The sequence below is a fragment of the Ochotona princeps genome, chromosome 5, assembly GCF_030435755.1.
Source record: "Ochotona princeps isolate mOchPri1 chromosome 5, mOchPri1.hap1, whole genome shotgun sequence".
Classification (NCBI taxonomy): Eukaryota; Metazoa; Chordata; class Mammalia; order Lagomorpha; family Ochotonidae; genus Ochotona; species Ochotona princeps.
The window spans coordinates 94,030,928-94,047,194 of NC_080836.1; the positions used below are offsets into that span (position 1 = coordinate 94,030,928).

The following is a 16,267-nucleotide window of genomic DNA, read 5'->3' on the forward strand; positions in this document are numbered from 1 at the left end:
GTAAAAATAATAAAAGTAAAAGTGAAAATTTCCAGTAACCAAGCATTTAATGATTTCAGTACTGCGTTAAGCCTCCGATACCACATATGCTTACTATACTGTATATGTATATGCATGTATGTGTTTATAAATGTATAGATACATACTTACAATTATAAAATAGAGTTACATATTTCTACCTTGTAAATGTGAACTTGTGGTTATGGAAATCAGTGTCCACAGTCACACCACTTCTTTAATGGCACAACTAGACACTAAATCCAAATCTCATTGTCCAAATTTCATTCTTAGATATTTTGTACTAAGTGCTAACCTCTTGAGCTACAGAGAATTTTGAAGGTCAAGGATCAGAGATGATTTGTAAATATCATATAAATAGTTATGAGTCACTTGAAATAGGAACCATAAGCAAGCATCTACTGAAACATTAGTCCCATGCAAAAATTTTGCTACAAATCATTTGACTCCAAGAAACTGGAATTGAGCCAATAATAGGACGTAGGTTATACCTCCTTAGGTAATCACTCTTTCATTTATACAGCGAACATTTAACATGATTTCATATATTCTATAATCAGTACTGATGCTACTTATTTAGTTATACACAACTGCAATTCTCCACTTAAATTCTCTTGATAAGAAAGTTTTATTTAATTCATTCATTCCAGATCAAGCCAAAAAAGAGAGCAGAGGTAATCATGTGTTTTTGTTTTACTCAAATGGACATGAGTAATTTAGAAATTAATAAACTTTCAAAAAGTCAGTACCAGAAAATACAAAGACAACCTAAGTAGCTACAGATTTTTTAAAAGGCTATTGTAGTATTAGTATTTACTATTAATTATAGGAAGAATAAAGAGAATACATATTCTCTTATTTGGAATGATATGCAGGCTAGTCAATATTCAAAAAGACATAATAATAAAAAGGATGGTTTAATTTTTTTTACACATCCTTGTAAGTGCATTTGGGTTACCTGATAAATTAAGAACACTAACTAAATAAAAAGTTGAAATCAGAATTGGACACCTGTGTGCAGGCTTGAATGTGTGTACATAGAAAGGAAAACTCTCTAACCAAGAAAAGACAGAAGACAGAACAGGTCAATCATTCATCTCAGCTATATGTTGGCAGCGAAATATGGGGCGAACGGAGACTTTATGATGGACCATATCAATCAGTGGACGACCTCATCGAGCGAAACTGGCAGCGATTCATAACTGGAGAACTATTAAAACCACTTGAGCAAATATCTCAGAGCGTGCCCCACATCCGGGACTTAGGGTGGGCACGAAACCGGGTGGAGCTTCTCCCTCAATATCCCCCTTTACCTCAGATTCATGATGGAAACAATATGGACATAATAGTATTGCCCACTTCCCTATACCCCCTGAACCTTTTTTTTTTAACCGCAATTAACTATGTAAAGATTGTCAACAACAATACAATAAAATTAAAAAAAAACATTTAACATAACACTTCTTATGTAAAACATTAGTCATTGAAATTTTTCTGAGAAGCATGCACTTTTTTGGTAATACTGAAATCATCAATTAAAAACAAAAGTTAAGTTTAAAGTTCAATTATATGAAGATAAAAATTATGTTACAGTCACTTGTGCATGCACAGTAGTAACTAAGGTAACATTTAGTCTTTCTCCTAAATGCTGCAGCCTTAAAAAATAGTGGTGTCTTAATTCAGCTTTGAAAAGCAAGAGAAAGACCAGATAGACTAAAAGAAGTCATCTAACTTTAAATACCATATTTCAAAATCTCTTAGATATTCCTATGCAATACTTAGTGAATCCAAAACAGAGAGCATTACAATTCAAACTCACAAAGGCCTGGTCATCCAAAGAATGAGAAAAAGGTATGACTAAAAAAAAAAAAAAAAACAATAATTAAACCCTGTTATTCTCAGAGATGAAGAATTATATTTTGCAGTGATCACAGCCATACTTCAAAGCTCAAGATAAAAGCAGCTGCGTGATTCAAGCAATTGATTCCTAAAGACATGATTCAAAGGTAGAAGACAAATGTCCAAAGTGGAAAGGACATGAGAAAGCATCCCTGAACTCTACTGCAATGCTCCCTTTCCATCTCTTCTGCCTCCGTGGTTTCTCTGTATGTGTTAGAAAAACAAAGCAATCCTCTTTTGACAACTTGCTATTTCATAACTATCACAACATTTCTGTCTCATTCTTTCTTCTAAGAGCTTTTAATATGAGAGTTCTCGATGAAGTAAATGTGCTAAACAAACATTGATATACTTTATAGCTCCTAGAACTTTATGGCCTCAATTGATGGCAAAATGGCACGTTTCAGCAAGGCTTGATTCCTACCTAATGTAATTCTGATTATTTGGCTTTTTGAATGACTCCATAAGAATGTTTTCTTTTTACCAAATTTATTTTTATATTATACACTCTGGAAGCATTGCTTATTAATATTTTCCAAAAAATACAGCTAAGGCTCTCTTTCCAGTTTTCAACTTTTTTAATTAAGCAAAAAAACAACAATAACAACAACAAATACAGAACATTTGCCTCTCTCTGCTCCTTCTGCTTAATATTTCTGAGGTAACAAAAACAATCCTGTGAAACATCTGGAACTTTTCCTCACTGGGGTTTGTGTTGGGGGAGGGACTGTCTGAGGCAGATTCTGTTTCCTTTTTCTGACAGACTACAGAGGCCAGATAACCAGACCCACTAGCGCACCAGCACAGTTAGGTAACCCTCTGTATCCGATCACTAGGCAAGTGCAAAGGGCTGCTGGCTGCAGCCCCCAGGGGCTAACATTCTTAGCTGTCCCACTGAGGCCAAGCCACATCATTTCAGAATCTGTTATTCAACAGCACAATGAACTTGCAGCTGCTGGCTAGGCAGGCCCACCATCAGCTCTTGACACCTTTGATGCAGCTCTTCATCCTTCCTTTGCATTAGCATATTGGGGGAAGGGGGAGTGGCATAAGAACTGCAAGAGGAAGTGTAGTTCTGTCCACAAGGTCCCATGAGGACTCCGGTGGATGACCAGGGTTAGATTGAAACAACAGCACACCCCAGGCCCCGTCCGCCCTGGCCATTTCTGCCCAAGGATCCTTTGTCAAACATTTAAGATCTTAATCAATCTTCACTCTGACCTCTCTGACCCCAAGGAAGATGGATGAGGAAGTAGGTGACCTTTCACCTTTTCTTCTATTTGTCCTGTCACAGTGGACCCATTGAAAAGACAATCGGGGACAGACGTGCTGCCAGAATTCTAAGACTAGGCCAGTTCTCCTTTATATCCCTTCTTCAGCTCTCTTTACACCCTCTCTCATGTCCCGCCCCCAAATCATTTCTCTCCCATTCAAAGGAAAGTCTTCTTTCTTCAGGGAGAAAAAAAGGTGTGAGCAGACAGACAATACTGTTTGCTGGGGAAGGAAGAGGGAGGCTTCCTATCTTTAGTCTTCAGTCTGAGGTGCGGCTCAAAAGGGGGACATCTCTTTCACTGTCTGAATTTAAACTCTTAAAAGTCAACAAGTGTGCCCTTGGGAAGAGGACAGCATAAAGGAAATGCTAGTATTCACACAGAGTCAGTGTTTTATGAACTGTAAGATGACTTCTACCACATCCAGCAAGCAGTCCCTTAAGATTTTGCTACCTAGGGATGCCATAGGTGTCTTCGCTTCAGCACATTCACACTCGCCACGCAACGACAAAAGTGCCTAATGATGCAGTCCTCAAACACATCCGTGTGGCTAAGCTCATGTAACGGATTTATCATCCCATTTTCTAGATGGACAAACCAAGGCTCGGATGACTTATAGAATATTCTCAAGGGCATATAGCTAAAAGATCACATCTTTCTGCCATACCTGGATTCATCTCTGATATCAATAATGGTGTCATGGCTAAGGTCATCTATTTTTATTACTCCTAAGATTTTTAGTCTTGAGTAATCCTTAAAATCTATCTCCTCCAAATTTGAGATTTAAGAATGTTTTGTCATTCAAGCTTTTCTTCCTTCCTAAGTTTCATCAGAGTTTTATTTGACACCAAGGAAAACAGACATGTGCGGTACAAGGCTGTAGGCAAAAAGAAAAAAAATAAAGCTGCTTTTTTTTTCTTTTAAGAAGTAGTCATTCTAACAGCACAAAAAAATATCTTAAGCAATCTGTGTGAAAACACCAAAAATTTTTCAAAAATAGCTCAATCAGCTTTCCCCTTCAGTTACAAAACTGGCTTTGTCTTAGGAATGGTTTCCTTGTTACTGGACTGGACCTGTAACATTGAGCAGCCCGGTGATTCACTGGATTCTCAAGGTGATTTCCATAAACCAAACCACTCAATGTTCAGTTGCCTTTACATTCACTTCAACCTCCATGTTTTTTCTTTCTCTTCTAATTTGCACTATAAAAACGTCAGGGGTGGCATACGTAGCAATATGTAAGTTACTGGGCTCGGTGGCAATTGAAAATCAGTGACATCAGAAATAGGGATGTTCTGGTGCTGAAGGAGTGAACATTTTATCAGGAAATGTGTATGTGCATGTGAAACTGAAACATAAAGGTATGCAAGGCCCTGCATTAGACCAATAAAAAAGGCAGAATAATTTAGTCTGAAGCCTGATAGGGTGCCATTGTCATGTTAATTTCACTGTTTTGCTATGGCTGTTGTAGTTTAGGTACCAATGATAATACATTCACATGTTTTCTAGTATTAATTATAGAATATGTATCAGGGTTTTCAGATCATTTCAGCCTCACTGTAAAGTCAAGGGCAAATAGAAAAGGAAGAAAGATTTATTTAAATTTTTTTTTTACAATTTGCAATGCTTCCCCCGCTCCCCCTTTTTTAGTTCTGATCAACAGAAAACCTGTCTTTAGTCTATTGCATTTCTAATGAAATTAAATGTCTTTCACTGTTAGTTGTCCCTGGAAGTAACTACAGCAAATCAGGAATAATACTTTGTTGAAGTACAAACTATGAAAGGAGAAGTGCATAACTTTATGACACAAGTTACTAAAAATATAATTTTCTTTATAACTGTTGATTTCCAGTCAATCAAGTGGAATGCCCCACAGTTAATCCTGCCCTCTTATTAAGAGAGTTGAAACGTCAGACAAATTGTCTGGCAGGCAGTTATTGCAGAATCTTTAATCACCAAATCAGATGAACCATGTGGCAATGCCTTCCACAGCTCCGTAACCACCCAGAGATAAGACGGATCTGATCTGTCCCCCAGAAGGGACCGGTTACACTGAAGAAACCATGACAGGGTTGGCAACAGGCAAACCTGATAAGGACCAAGCAAAACAAAACTAGGGATAACTTTTTTTTTTTTTTAAGTGTAATCCCATGGGTTAATCACAGAACATGACAGATCTTACACTCCCAGCGCATACTGACATGCAAAAAGACTCAGCAAATTCCCCATCATTCTAACGGAAAGGGAAGCAGGGCAAGAAAGAATTGCATACACTGACTGAACTTCAGGTGGGAAAGCAAGTCGCCTTAGTAACACCATCAAGAGCAATTAACATGACAAAACTAGGTGGATTTCTTCAAAAACCTCCTAACTCGATTTGTCAAAAACTCAATATACAAAATAGTCACAATTTATGATCACCTCATAGGATTTAATCTACACACTAAATAAGAAGCCTCTTCGTAGCGCTATTATCACCTCCTAAGAGAAATAAAAAAGTCTTCCATCAGGATTAATATCACTTAGAGACCCTATCAATGGGTGTTCAGTCAATGGAATACACTTGAAACATGTCATTCCACTTTGCTGGGGAAAAATCCCCATTTGTCTACAAGGTCAGAAAACAAATGGACTTTCTTCCTGCAGCCTCATTTCCATCAGTGAGAGTGAAGCGGAACAACACAATCACATTCCCTGTCTGAATCAGTCATGTAGGCACAGCCAAGATGAGAGAAATTTACCATCTTTGTCAGAAAAACACTGTCTTAAAAATAGGCCTGCCCTCTTTAAGGAAGCATCAATCCAGCCCATTTCTTCAGCTGGTTCATGTACATTTCAGAGGCACGTCCAGTGGGTTGGGATCTAAGTGCCTGTTAGCAAATGTACTTCGCCTTCTGCTGATTACAGCAGCATCATTTATTTTGTCAGTGTTAGAAGCGTCTTAGCCCTGCCACCTGGAGCTATCACACTTACTCATTAGACCCCTCTGTCCGACCACATCCCACAGGGGCTGCTAATTACTGGCTTTACTCCATTGAGTCTCATCTCTGATTTAATTATGTGCACGAAGCCCTAATGAAAAGTGCAATATGGCCGCTCTTACCTTGGCATTCTCCACTTTGCTCTTCATGGCCAGCATTGCACAGGCAGTTGCCAATGGGGACCAGCCACTCACCATCTGCCCCACAGTACATTTTTGGCACATCCTTCTCTTCTGAGTTGTTGACGCAGGAACCTCGAACTTCCACCAGGGAAGAGGTGTCGGCTCCTGTGATGGTGTCCGGGAACTGGGCCAGATTGCGAACAGTGAGAGGACACTTCTTGTAGAACACGCGAACGGACACCAGGGCTATGCAGGCCCCTACATCCTGAAAAGCCAGATAAAACCCCTTTTTGCTCAACGGCCCTACATCCCGGATCTCTGTGTTCAGTTTCATGATTCTGTCTCCGATGTCCACTTGAGTGAAGCTCTCGTCAGCAGCAATGGTGTCAATCTTGGCAAACTGGCTCTCTCTGATGAAGCGCTCTTTGTCGTTGTCTGACTCATAGTAGTACAGGTTAAAGGTCTCCTTGCAAGTCCCCATGACACCTGGAAGACTGTTGCAGTCCCTCAGGGTGAACTTGATCTCAATGTAGACCCTCTGAGCCCCTTCTCTGGTGATCCAATCAGTTCGTAGCCAGTTGTTCTGGCTGGGTTCCATCACATTGCACACTTGGTAGGTTCGGATTGGTGTATTTTTTTCATCCATAATACTCACTTCCTCCCACTGCAAAGATCCGAAGGAAATGTATCAATTACAAAGAATTATTATACAGTCATCTGTCAACCTTGTTTTATTCCCATTGGATAGTGATTATTTTTTCTTTCAAGAATGAAGAAAATTTCTGAGCACGCATCTCCATTAATAAAGCATCTTACAGGGGAAAAAACAATATCTTACAGGGGAAATAAGCTTTTCTTAAGGTTCCATTTCTTCTGTCCTACATCCAGATGCAATGGTGAATTTATTGCCCCTTGAGTTTACATCTCATTCTTTGTGGTGGTCGGTCTGACAACCTCAGCCTCACCTATAGTAACAGCTACCATTTGAAGTGGCAACAGCTCAAATTTGCTCATAAGTGAAAAACTCGTATGTGTATTGTTGCAACCACTGAGCAGAGACCTGAAACTTAAGGGCAGGAAGAACAGAGCTTGCCAAAGGAAGACTACGATCAGTTAATTAGTGAGCAGGGCTCCTCTCAGGACTTTGCTAATACCTAAAAAAATCTCAACTGATTTTTTTTTTCTTTTTGGCATCTTTACTACTCTTTAAAGGAGGAAAGAAAATCCTCCTATTTTGGTTTGTTTTGGTAATCTTAAAGGATACAAAATGAACTTCAGGGTTGGATTTCTCAGATAAGCTGTCATTTATAATAGAAAATCAAGAGCATGTATTCAATACAAACTTTGTATCTGCTCTTCTTTTTAAAAATGGACACCAAGAACAACGAGCATATGTTTTGCTTCTAGCTGTTTGTTGAATGCTAAAAATAAAATAGTAAGTGCTATTTATGATTGAAACCTCAAGCAGACTGAAAGAGAAAGTGTTTTTCATTGCCATGTACTTTCTAATGCAGAGATCCTAATGGCTGGACAATCTGAATTAAGTAGAATTCATTGTGACTAAAACAGCAGGTTTACTCCCCACATTGTTTTTCATCCCAATCCTGAAAGCAGCAAGATAGTTTGGCAGTTCCTGCTGAGCCAGGAGGCAGCCTCTATTTCTTCATTAACATATACAGTAATGCATTGGTATAGATCTGCTATAAATCAGCCAAAACGTCTTAATACGTGTGTACAATTAGAATAAAAAGGAGAGTTTAAAAAATTGTATTGTACAATAATTCCACTAGTAGCTCTATTCATCCAATGAAGTAAGTAGGTTTATAATGTATCTTTGAGCAGATTTCCCATTTGTGCCTTGGAAAACTATGAATGGACAGAACATAACTCTGAAGGACCAAAATGCATAAAAGTGTGTATCCCTGTCATCCGCTTCCATTACTAAAGTTGGAACTTGGAAAGATAAGTGCCCTATGGTGATAAAAATTTCTCTTTATCCAGTAAGCAATAAATCATCAGCAATGTACTTATTTGCAAAAATTCATGTGAATGCAAAAAAATAGATAAAAAAACAACAACTCAACATGCTTCATCTTTCAGAACAAAGAGAATTTGAAAAAGCAAAAAATTTGTTGGTGTAAAAGAGAAGGCAGGGACATCTCCACAGCACTCACACAGGACAGTCCAGGTCTTTATAGACTTAAAACTTGACTTTCATTTTTTCACCACATTGATCAATTCCCCAGAGTAATCTCAAATCCTCCCATAGATTCATAATCGCCAGCAGTAACTCAACAGACTCCTTTAAATAAACATGGCCAAGAAGTTCATGTTTTTGCTACCACCTTGTTGTAAGGAGCTAGCACTTGGCACTATGTTCACGCTGTACTTAGTTCTTCTTATGGATCAAAACCAGTCTCTGACTCAAGCTGGCTTAGAGGTATTGTGAAATCAAACTTCATTTTCTTTTTATTTATGTGTATTTTCCTTTTCATTTTATCTGAAAGGCAGCGACGGAGTTCTTCCTACCCTACCGCTGCTTCGCTCCTCAGATACCCACAGCTGTCACAACTGGACCAGGCCAGAACCAAGAACCGGAAACTAGCACGTGTGCCCTAGGAGGGCGGCAGGGACCCAGGCTGAACCATCCTTGCGCATGGGCAGAGGGAGCCTGGGCCAGGTGTCCTAAGAAGGAGTTAAAGCTGCAGTCCCACACACCTGTCCCATGTTTTCTCCTTAAAGGTAATAATTGTAACAAGAAGGAAATAATGTTATCAGATAAAACTTCTGGCTTCCACCTCCAGCAAAGGAAAAATATTAAATATCTAACTACAAGTGGGCATTTGGAGCAATAAAAGGTTCAGCATGCTTTCATTCACTGCTAGAAAGAACTTTTTAACGACAAACCCCATGAAGCTGGTATAAACTCATCTCATCTCTTCATTCTGAGGCTGAATTTATTTTTGATGCCAAAATCTAGAGATTAAACTTTGTAATTTGCTTTACAATTTCTCAGTGGCAGTTATACGTTTTTGAAAGGCGAATTTTGTTTAACAAAAAAACATGATTTCATTTCTAGCCTTGCCTAAAGTGGTATGAGTGTAACATTTCGGGAGAGAGAAAATGAAAGAGCCTACCTTCAGCCCATAAAACATGCTGGGTTTCAGAAAACAAGGTATGCATAGTATTTTCAAAACAGACTTCAAACAATCAAAAGTTTCGTGTCTGGAGAGAGTGTCCAGGTGCTCTTTCGGCATTTGAGCAGCTGGGGGATGGGGAGTGTTTGATGTTTCAGCATATGAAATTGCAACTGAAGCTTTCCAGAAATTAGACCGCAAGACTGTACTTTCAAATGTCGCACCCCGTGCTTTTTATAAAGGTCATTTGTACATTAGTGAAACAGGCAGGTTGAAAATCATGCTAGATGTATTCTGTCTTCGCGCTTCTGAGCACACAGTAAGCAAAACAAGGTGCATTATATTTATGAACACGAGTACTAATCCTTTCCATCCCTTAAGTTTTAACCTAGGGAGCAACATGTCTGGTGTTGTCTGGGAAAGCATGGCTTACACCAGCGACCCTTCCAGGCTTTGGGATCAACAAGGAGTCCAACTCTCCTGGAGATAAAGCTGTACCTTTCTTCACAGTCAAAGGATGAGGGCAATTGCCTGCAATCAACGGTGAATACAACCTGTCTACACCGCCAAAGACCTGCCAATCACTCACCCATCCCCTTCCAAAATGGTTGTGAGGGAGGACTAGAATTTTTCAGTAGAGACCACAACCAAGGACAGTCAAGTTCAGGCAGAAAAACTGGAAGGCAAGACTACCTCTGCCTCATTTCAGATGGATTAGAGATAAAAGTCTACATTTTCTGCACTATTTTCTCACCTACTCTTACTTCTGAAGCACATCTTCTTAACCGGTTCTTATGAATCTTTATTGTTCTTAATCCTTTGTGATTTAGTCAATGGACGGTTGTGAAGCACCATGCAGCGTTCTGGAATTTACAATTTTCTGTCCCATAAAGAATCCTCATCTTTCAACCCCCATTGTTTTTAATCAATTCATTTAGTCTCAAACTGTCAAGCATATGAATGTTGGCTGATTTGCTTAATTTTTAAAGGATGTGAGAGGTATTTCAACTTGGCAGAATTCAGAGTTACATGTTGTACTGCTTTTTTTCCAAAGCTGATTCATTACAACCTGCCACGGCCAGGTGGGGATATTGCAGCCATTGACCTATTAATATTCTCTGAATCTTTTCATGGAGACGGGTGAGGACAAATGCTATGAAACCACAAGCGAACAAGGATGTGTTTTCACAGTTTATAATCCAGCCTCCCCAAACACTAAGTATTCAAAATTTCACGTATTTAAACGTTGCACATTTAACACCAGCAATACATAAAGGTGGGGTTCTCCTATACATGTGAGTACAGGGCCGTGAAATAAAGTTCCCATGATTTTCTCTCAGCCTGCAGAATAGAACAGAACAGTAGCTGATTTAAGGCTGCAGTCGCGAGCTAAGGAGCCTCCTGGCTGCATCCTCTGGTACAATTAGAAATGTATCCTGTCAGGTATCTTTATTTCTTCATTTTCCTCATCTGGAAGTGGAACAATTGCTCTGAAATTAACCCCATCAGGACTTCACGGTCTTCCCAGGAGTAGGCCCAATTCAACTTGGTCCCCAGATCGTATTTCTTGTTGGTGTTCCAGTTTTAATAGCCATCTAAGTCTATGTCTCCACCAATCTCCTAATTTCGAAACCTCTTTCTGCCTTTTTGGCTTCCAGTTCTTCCATGACAGAGTGATCCAAAGGGAGTATAAGATTTCTCCAACAAAGCGTAATTCACTTCATAGGCCACGGCAGAAATATGACCCCCTCAGCACAATCAACAAGAATCAAGCCATTAGGACTCTCAGAAAGTTGCTAATCAGTCCTTTCTTTACCCTGAGGATCAGAAGGCAACTCACAACTTACCCCTCCTTCCAGAGGGCTCGCTATCCACCCAAGTTCTCCCTGCACCGATCTCGAATCCAATAAGGTAACTGCAAAAACGCCAAAGAAAAATAGATTAATTTCCAATTGCAAAAAGCCAATAATACAAAAACCATTTGCCTGAATGCTTCCATATGTGCCGAGGGGGCTCACATCCAGCTCTGATCAAAACCTAAACTTAGTCTCCCTTATGTAAATAATCATTACTCACTTGATCTTCTCCCCTCTTTAAATCTGCAGGTTCTTATTTATTTAACTTGCTTAGCATTTAAAATTCCAGCCCAGGACTGAGTTGATTCATTTTCTAAAAAGGATGAATAGACAACCTCAAGTACAACTCAAAAAAAATAATAATAATAAATGTAGCTATGCTGGGAAGTTACACTCCAGAGCGAAATTTACATTCATCTCTTTCTGGTATCTACTAGAATGATTTGTTTTTGCAAGTTTCAAATGACCATATAACTCCTCATCATGATGACAGCGCCACAAGGGAATTCTATCAGGGTGTACCCAAAGGGTCACCAGAAGACTCTCCCCTAACACTTTCTCTTCTTTCTCCTGCAAGTAACAGGCCCCGGATGTAGTAGGCTGCCCTGGTCTCTTTCAATATCAAAGTTTCAGCAAAGGGGAATGCCAGACAGGGTGACTTGGAATGCAAATGCTCTTAAGTGTCTCCCTTTGCCAGGTCTCTTTGAGGACAATCTCTCCTCCCCCTCCCCGGAAGAAATCTCTCCTTTGAATTTTAGGTATGGAGTGCTGCCTAATGGACCTAGCATGCTTGTACTACACAAGGAAGGGACGGGGAGGGGCGCCTATGGAGCTGCTGAGTCCGCTGGCGCTGGAACTGGGCTGGGTACCAAGGACACTACAAAGGACGCGACCAACTCCAGTCCTCTCCCCCGTCATGACCTGCAGGCCCGCGCTGCCCCAAGGCCTAGCTCACAGGAGCCACCGGATTCCTAATTTCATCAGCGAGGCTGGCTCCCGAGGCTGGAGGAAGCGTGCGAATGGAACGCCTCGCTATGCCTAGGTACACGCCAACTTTCCGTCTCATCTCCAGGCCCCTGAATTCTGCCCACCTCCCCTCTGTTTGCACTCGAAGTCACTGACGTTAAAATCCATCTCCCCACATCCCACCTGCACCCCACCCTGTCCCCTACCCCTGTTTTTCCTGAGAAGACTGAATTCCCGGGGTTTGGTAATTGTTTTAAAATAGAGAGCCTTCCCTGGCTCTCTCCCGCCGGGAGTTGCGCCCCCCTACTCATTCCCTTTTCTCGGTCCCAGGAGAAAAGCCGCGCTACATCCATTTGGATTTATGTAAGGTGGATTAGGGACACAAAGGGAACAATAAGACCCAATTTACCAAAAAAGGGGAGGGAACAGAAAGGGAGGGGAAAGGGGAGAAAAGGAAACGTGATGGGAATAAAGAGCAACAAAATGAATTAATTTTTAAGGAGAGGAGGGGTCTCTGCCCTCCCCCCCACCCCCACCCGCCTCCCACCTCTTTCTTTCAACAGGAGCCTATGTGTGTGTTTAGGACTCTAAAGTTTCGATATCAGAAGAGAAAATTTAAAAGATAAAAGGTAGAAAGGGAATAGTTTGGTTGTCTGGGGAGAACAATCTTAAGGAATGTCCTAACAAGTGTGCGAAGTCCCCGGGAGAATTAGACTACAGGACTGCATGGGGGGGAGCCCTAGGGACCCAGAGGCCACGGCGGCCGAGAGGGCACCAGGGACCGCGTCAGAAAGAGGGGGCGGGGAGGGGCAACGGCGGGAGAGCGCGCCTCTGCTCCCAGGCGGCGTCGGCGGGCAGGTGTGTGCATCTCTGACCCTGGGTCCGAAAGAGAGCTCAAGATACCCGCAGACCAGCCAAGGCTAAGTTGGTTTTTGGCTCCCTCCTTCGGAACAGGGAAAATGATAGATTGCGCTGGGAAGGATGGACGGATGCCCGGGCGGACGAAGAGATGGAGAGACGAATGGATAGGTGGCGTGGGCGGACGGATGGAGGGCAGGGGGTTGAGTGGGAAAGAGTACACCAGACAGACGCAGGATATGGGAGCACGCGGGGACACGCGCACACGGGACACTCGGGCACCGGTACACAATCATCCGCGTCCACGAAGCCCCCCCGCGCACCCACATGCATGCATCTGTGCGCGCACACAACACACACGCGCACGCCCACAGCTCGCCTCTTTCTGGGCTCCACGACACTAAACGACGTCGGCCTCCCCGCCCCACCCCCACCTCGGGACACAGACCCACCTCCACACAGCACCCCCAACTCCGTCCCAATACACGCGCAGAAAAATCGGACACAGCGACGCGTCCCGACGGTCGTTCGCGCGTGTTTCCTCTCAACTAGCCTTGTGTACGATTCTGGGGCCAAAAGCGAAAACTCGACTACCGCCCAACTTGCTGCGGTTTTCCCAAATAGGCGGGGGTCGGGTGACAGAAGGCTCTCGGGGCTTCCCAAGCCAGCGATGGCACCCCCAGAGCGCGGGGCGGGCAAGGAGAAGGGTGTCTGAGGCCGGGTGCCTGAAATCAGGTCACCCGCACTCGGCGAGCGGCGGCCGCCACCGCTGCGTTGCGGAGGGCCCCGCAGCCGGATCCCGGGAAGCGCAGGGCTCGGAAACTTTGCAGAAAGCAAACCTTGCTTGCAAGCGTTCGCAAGAACTCTGGAGCACCAAGCCCGCACTGCGCGCCTGGATTGCGGTCGCCCTCGCACAGTGCTGGTGCTTGGGAGGACTTGGTCCATAACGCCCCCCCACCCCTCGCCCCCCAAAGTGCTGGCGTTGGCTCCTGGGCATCCTTCGGGGCGCCTGGAGCCGGCCTCACCAAACGGATGCTGATTAACTTTGCCCTACGCCGTAAACTTGCAGAGCCGGGCCGCTGGCACGGGTCACTGCCTCGGGGCCAGCTGACCGGCCCGTCCCCCTTCCCTTTTGTGGATCCCCTGGCTACGCTCCCTTTTGCAGTCGGGACGCTCCGTTTACGCCTGACTCCCCCCCACACAGAGCAGCCAGCCCCGCGCTCGTGGACCGCGCACCTGAGCGGATTGTCCCCTCTGTCCTCTCTCCCGCACCCCCCACACTCCTCCCCAGCCACAGCCAGGCTGCCCGGCTCGTACCTTCATTCGCGGGGTACACCCTAGAACCGGTGACAGCGTCGCAAACCCCAAAAAGAAACGAATAGAGGACGAAATAGAAAATCCCTGCCATGGTTCGCCGGTGCCAACGCTGCTCCTGCCGCTCCTATCCCAGTGGAATAAATGCTTAAGTTGGAAGAGCAGCGGGCTGAAGACATTGCCAAGGGGGTGGGTCCCGCCCGTGACGCTCGCCCGCCAGTCTAAGGCCCGCGACCAATGGCGGCGCAGACGGGGCGCCCGAGGCCCCGCCCCCGGCCCAGAGCCCGCCCCGGCCCCGCCCCCTGGGCTCGGCGGGGCGCTCAGTCTCGGGGGGCTCGAGGGGGCGAGCCGGGCCCGGTCCCCACCGGCTGAGGGCGGACCTGGCGGGGGTCCCCCGACGCCACCTCGGGAACCTGGCCCCGGGACGGCGCGGAGAAGCCCGAGAGGCTCTCTGTGGACTGAGGGTTCCCGAGAAAACGGGCGCCGTCTGTCTCCTCGGGGGGCGGCAGGGCTGTGGCGGTGAAGCGACCGCCTGCGGTCACCGCCGTCTTCTCGAACCCCGGCCCGCGTGCGGATGGCGGGGCGCCTCGTCGCCGACGCCCCGCTGGGCCCCAGCTGCCCGGCCGGTCCTTGCCGTCCAGCCTGCAGCAGGCCTCCGGACACGGAGCCCACGACTGTCCCCCGGGGCCGCCGCGAGGCTCTCGGGCACCGGACCAGCCTTTGGGTGTCCGCGGGGTCGAGGGCGACCCCGAGCCCGGCTCTTGTAGGGTTTCTGAGGAGAGGAAGAGCTCCGCCCGCTGACAGGGGGACGACCCGCTGACAGGGAAGCCGCACGCCTCCCGGGTCCCCCGACCGTGTGGTCAGCGCCCCTCTCAGGCGCGCGGCCGGGGACTGACCTCCGACGTCCCGAGGGAGCCCCTGCGACGAGCCCTGCCCCTCGTTCCTCCCCGGCCGGCTCCCTCCTGGGAAGGGCCGGGCTTCCCTCGCCGGCCAGGGTCCCCGGCGGGCGGCAGGGCGACCTCTCCGGGGGTGGCCTCGTCGCTCCTCTGCCCCCTCGGCGGCTCTCCGTGAGCCGAGCGCGCCACCTGCCGGCCGTACGCGGGAGTGCGCAGGCCCCGGAGGAAGGGCGAGCGGACAAAGACCCGCCACCGACGCCCCGGGCGGGAGGCGGCACCTGTCCTCCGCCGGCTGGCCTGGACGCCCTGGCCGCTGTCCCGGGTGGGCGGCGGGAGGGCCCCAGGAATTGCGTGGAGCCTCCAGCCAGCTAGACTGCGGAAGATGCAATCGGAAAGCGTTTGGAGGAAAAGCTGCAGAAGTCGACCAGAGAAGGGTGTGTGTGGGGGGGTGGCAGGCGGAGCTTGGGTTTCTCGAAAATGGAATCCTAGATGGCGCGGGAGGGGTGGCGGGCGGCGTGGACGGAACACACCGCGAGTCGCCGGCCGCGCGCGGGGTCAGATCCGTGCCTCCGCAGCAGATGGTGGGCTGCGCCGGCTTCTAACTCAGAGCCCAGCTGGGACGTGGGCAACTTGTGCTTTACCAGAGGCGAGCGCGCCTAGGACGGACTTGTGTGTGCAGCCTCCTGCCGCCGTCCGGCAAGTGGACCTGGGCTGCTGCGGCTGACGATTTGCCCCGAGAAAAGGCGACAACTGTGCACACAGGATGCACGCAGGTGTGTGGTGACTGTGTATACATTATTCAAAATAACCCAACCCTCCTTTTAAGGGACACATGTCTAGATCCTTGCATGTGTCCTTCTGGGTCTGATACAAAAAGGCAATGGATGTTGGTCCCTGTCCTTGACAAATCCATGAGAAAAGAGCAATTCGCATTAAAATATAATATAAT

The 16,267-nt window shown here is 45.8% G+C and overlaps 1 protein-coding gene across 3 annotated transcripts in view; it reads right to left on the reverse strand.

Moving 5' to 3' along the window:
- Window positions 1–14,593, reverse strand: part of EPHA4 (EPH receptor A4) — a 154,774-nt gene extending 140,181 nt beyond the window's left edge. The window contains exons 1-4 of one of the 3 annotated variants that reach the window (XM_058665066.1): window positions 14,426–14,593; window positions 11,276–11,343; window positions 6,292–6,955; window positions 3,945–4,065 (exon numbers count right to left, since the gene is read on the reverse strand). In XM_058665066.1, the coding sequence (XP_058521049.1) occupies window positions 3,986–4,065; window positions 6,292–6,955; window positions 11,276–11,343; window positions 14,426–14,516 (903 nt within the window). In that variant the 5' untranslated portion in view covers window positions 14,517–14,593 and the 3' untranslated portion in view covers window positions 3,945–3,985. Of the gene's footprint in view, window positions 1–3,944; window positions 4,066–6,291; window positions 6,956–11,275; window positions 11,344–14,425 lie in introns of those variants that run through there. The other 2 variants (XM_058665065.1, XM_004576783.3) reach the window with 2 other exon arrangements.
- Window positions 14,594–16,267: the final 1,674 nt, after the last annotated feature.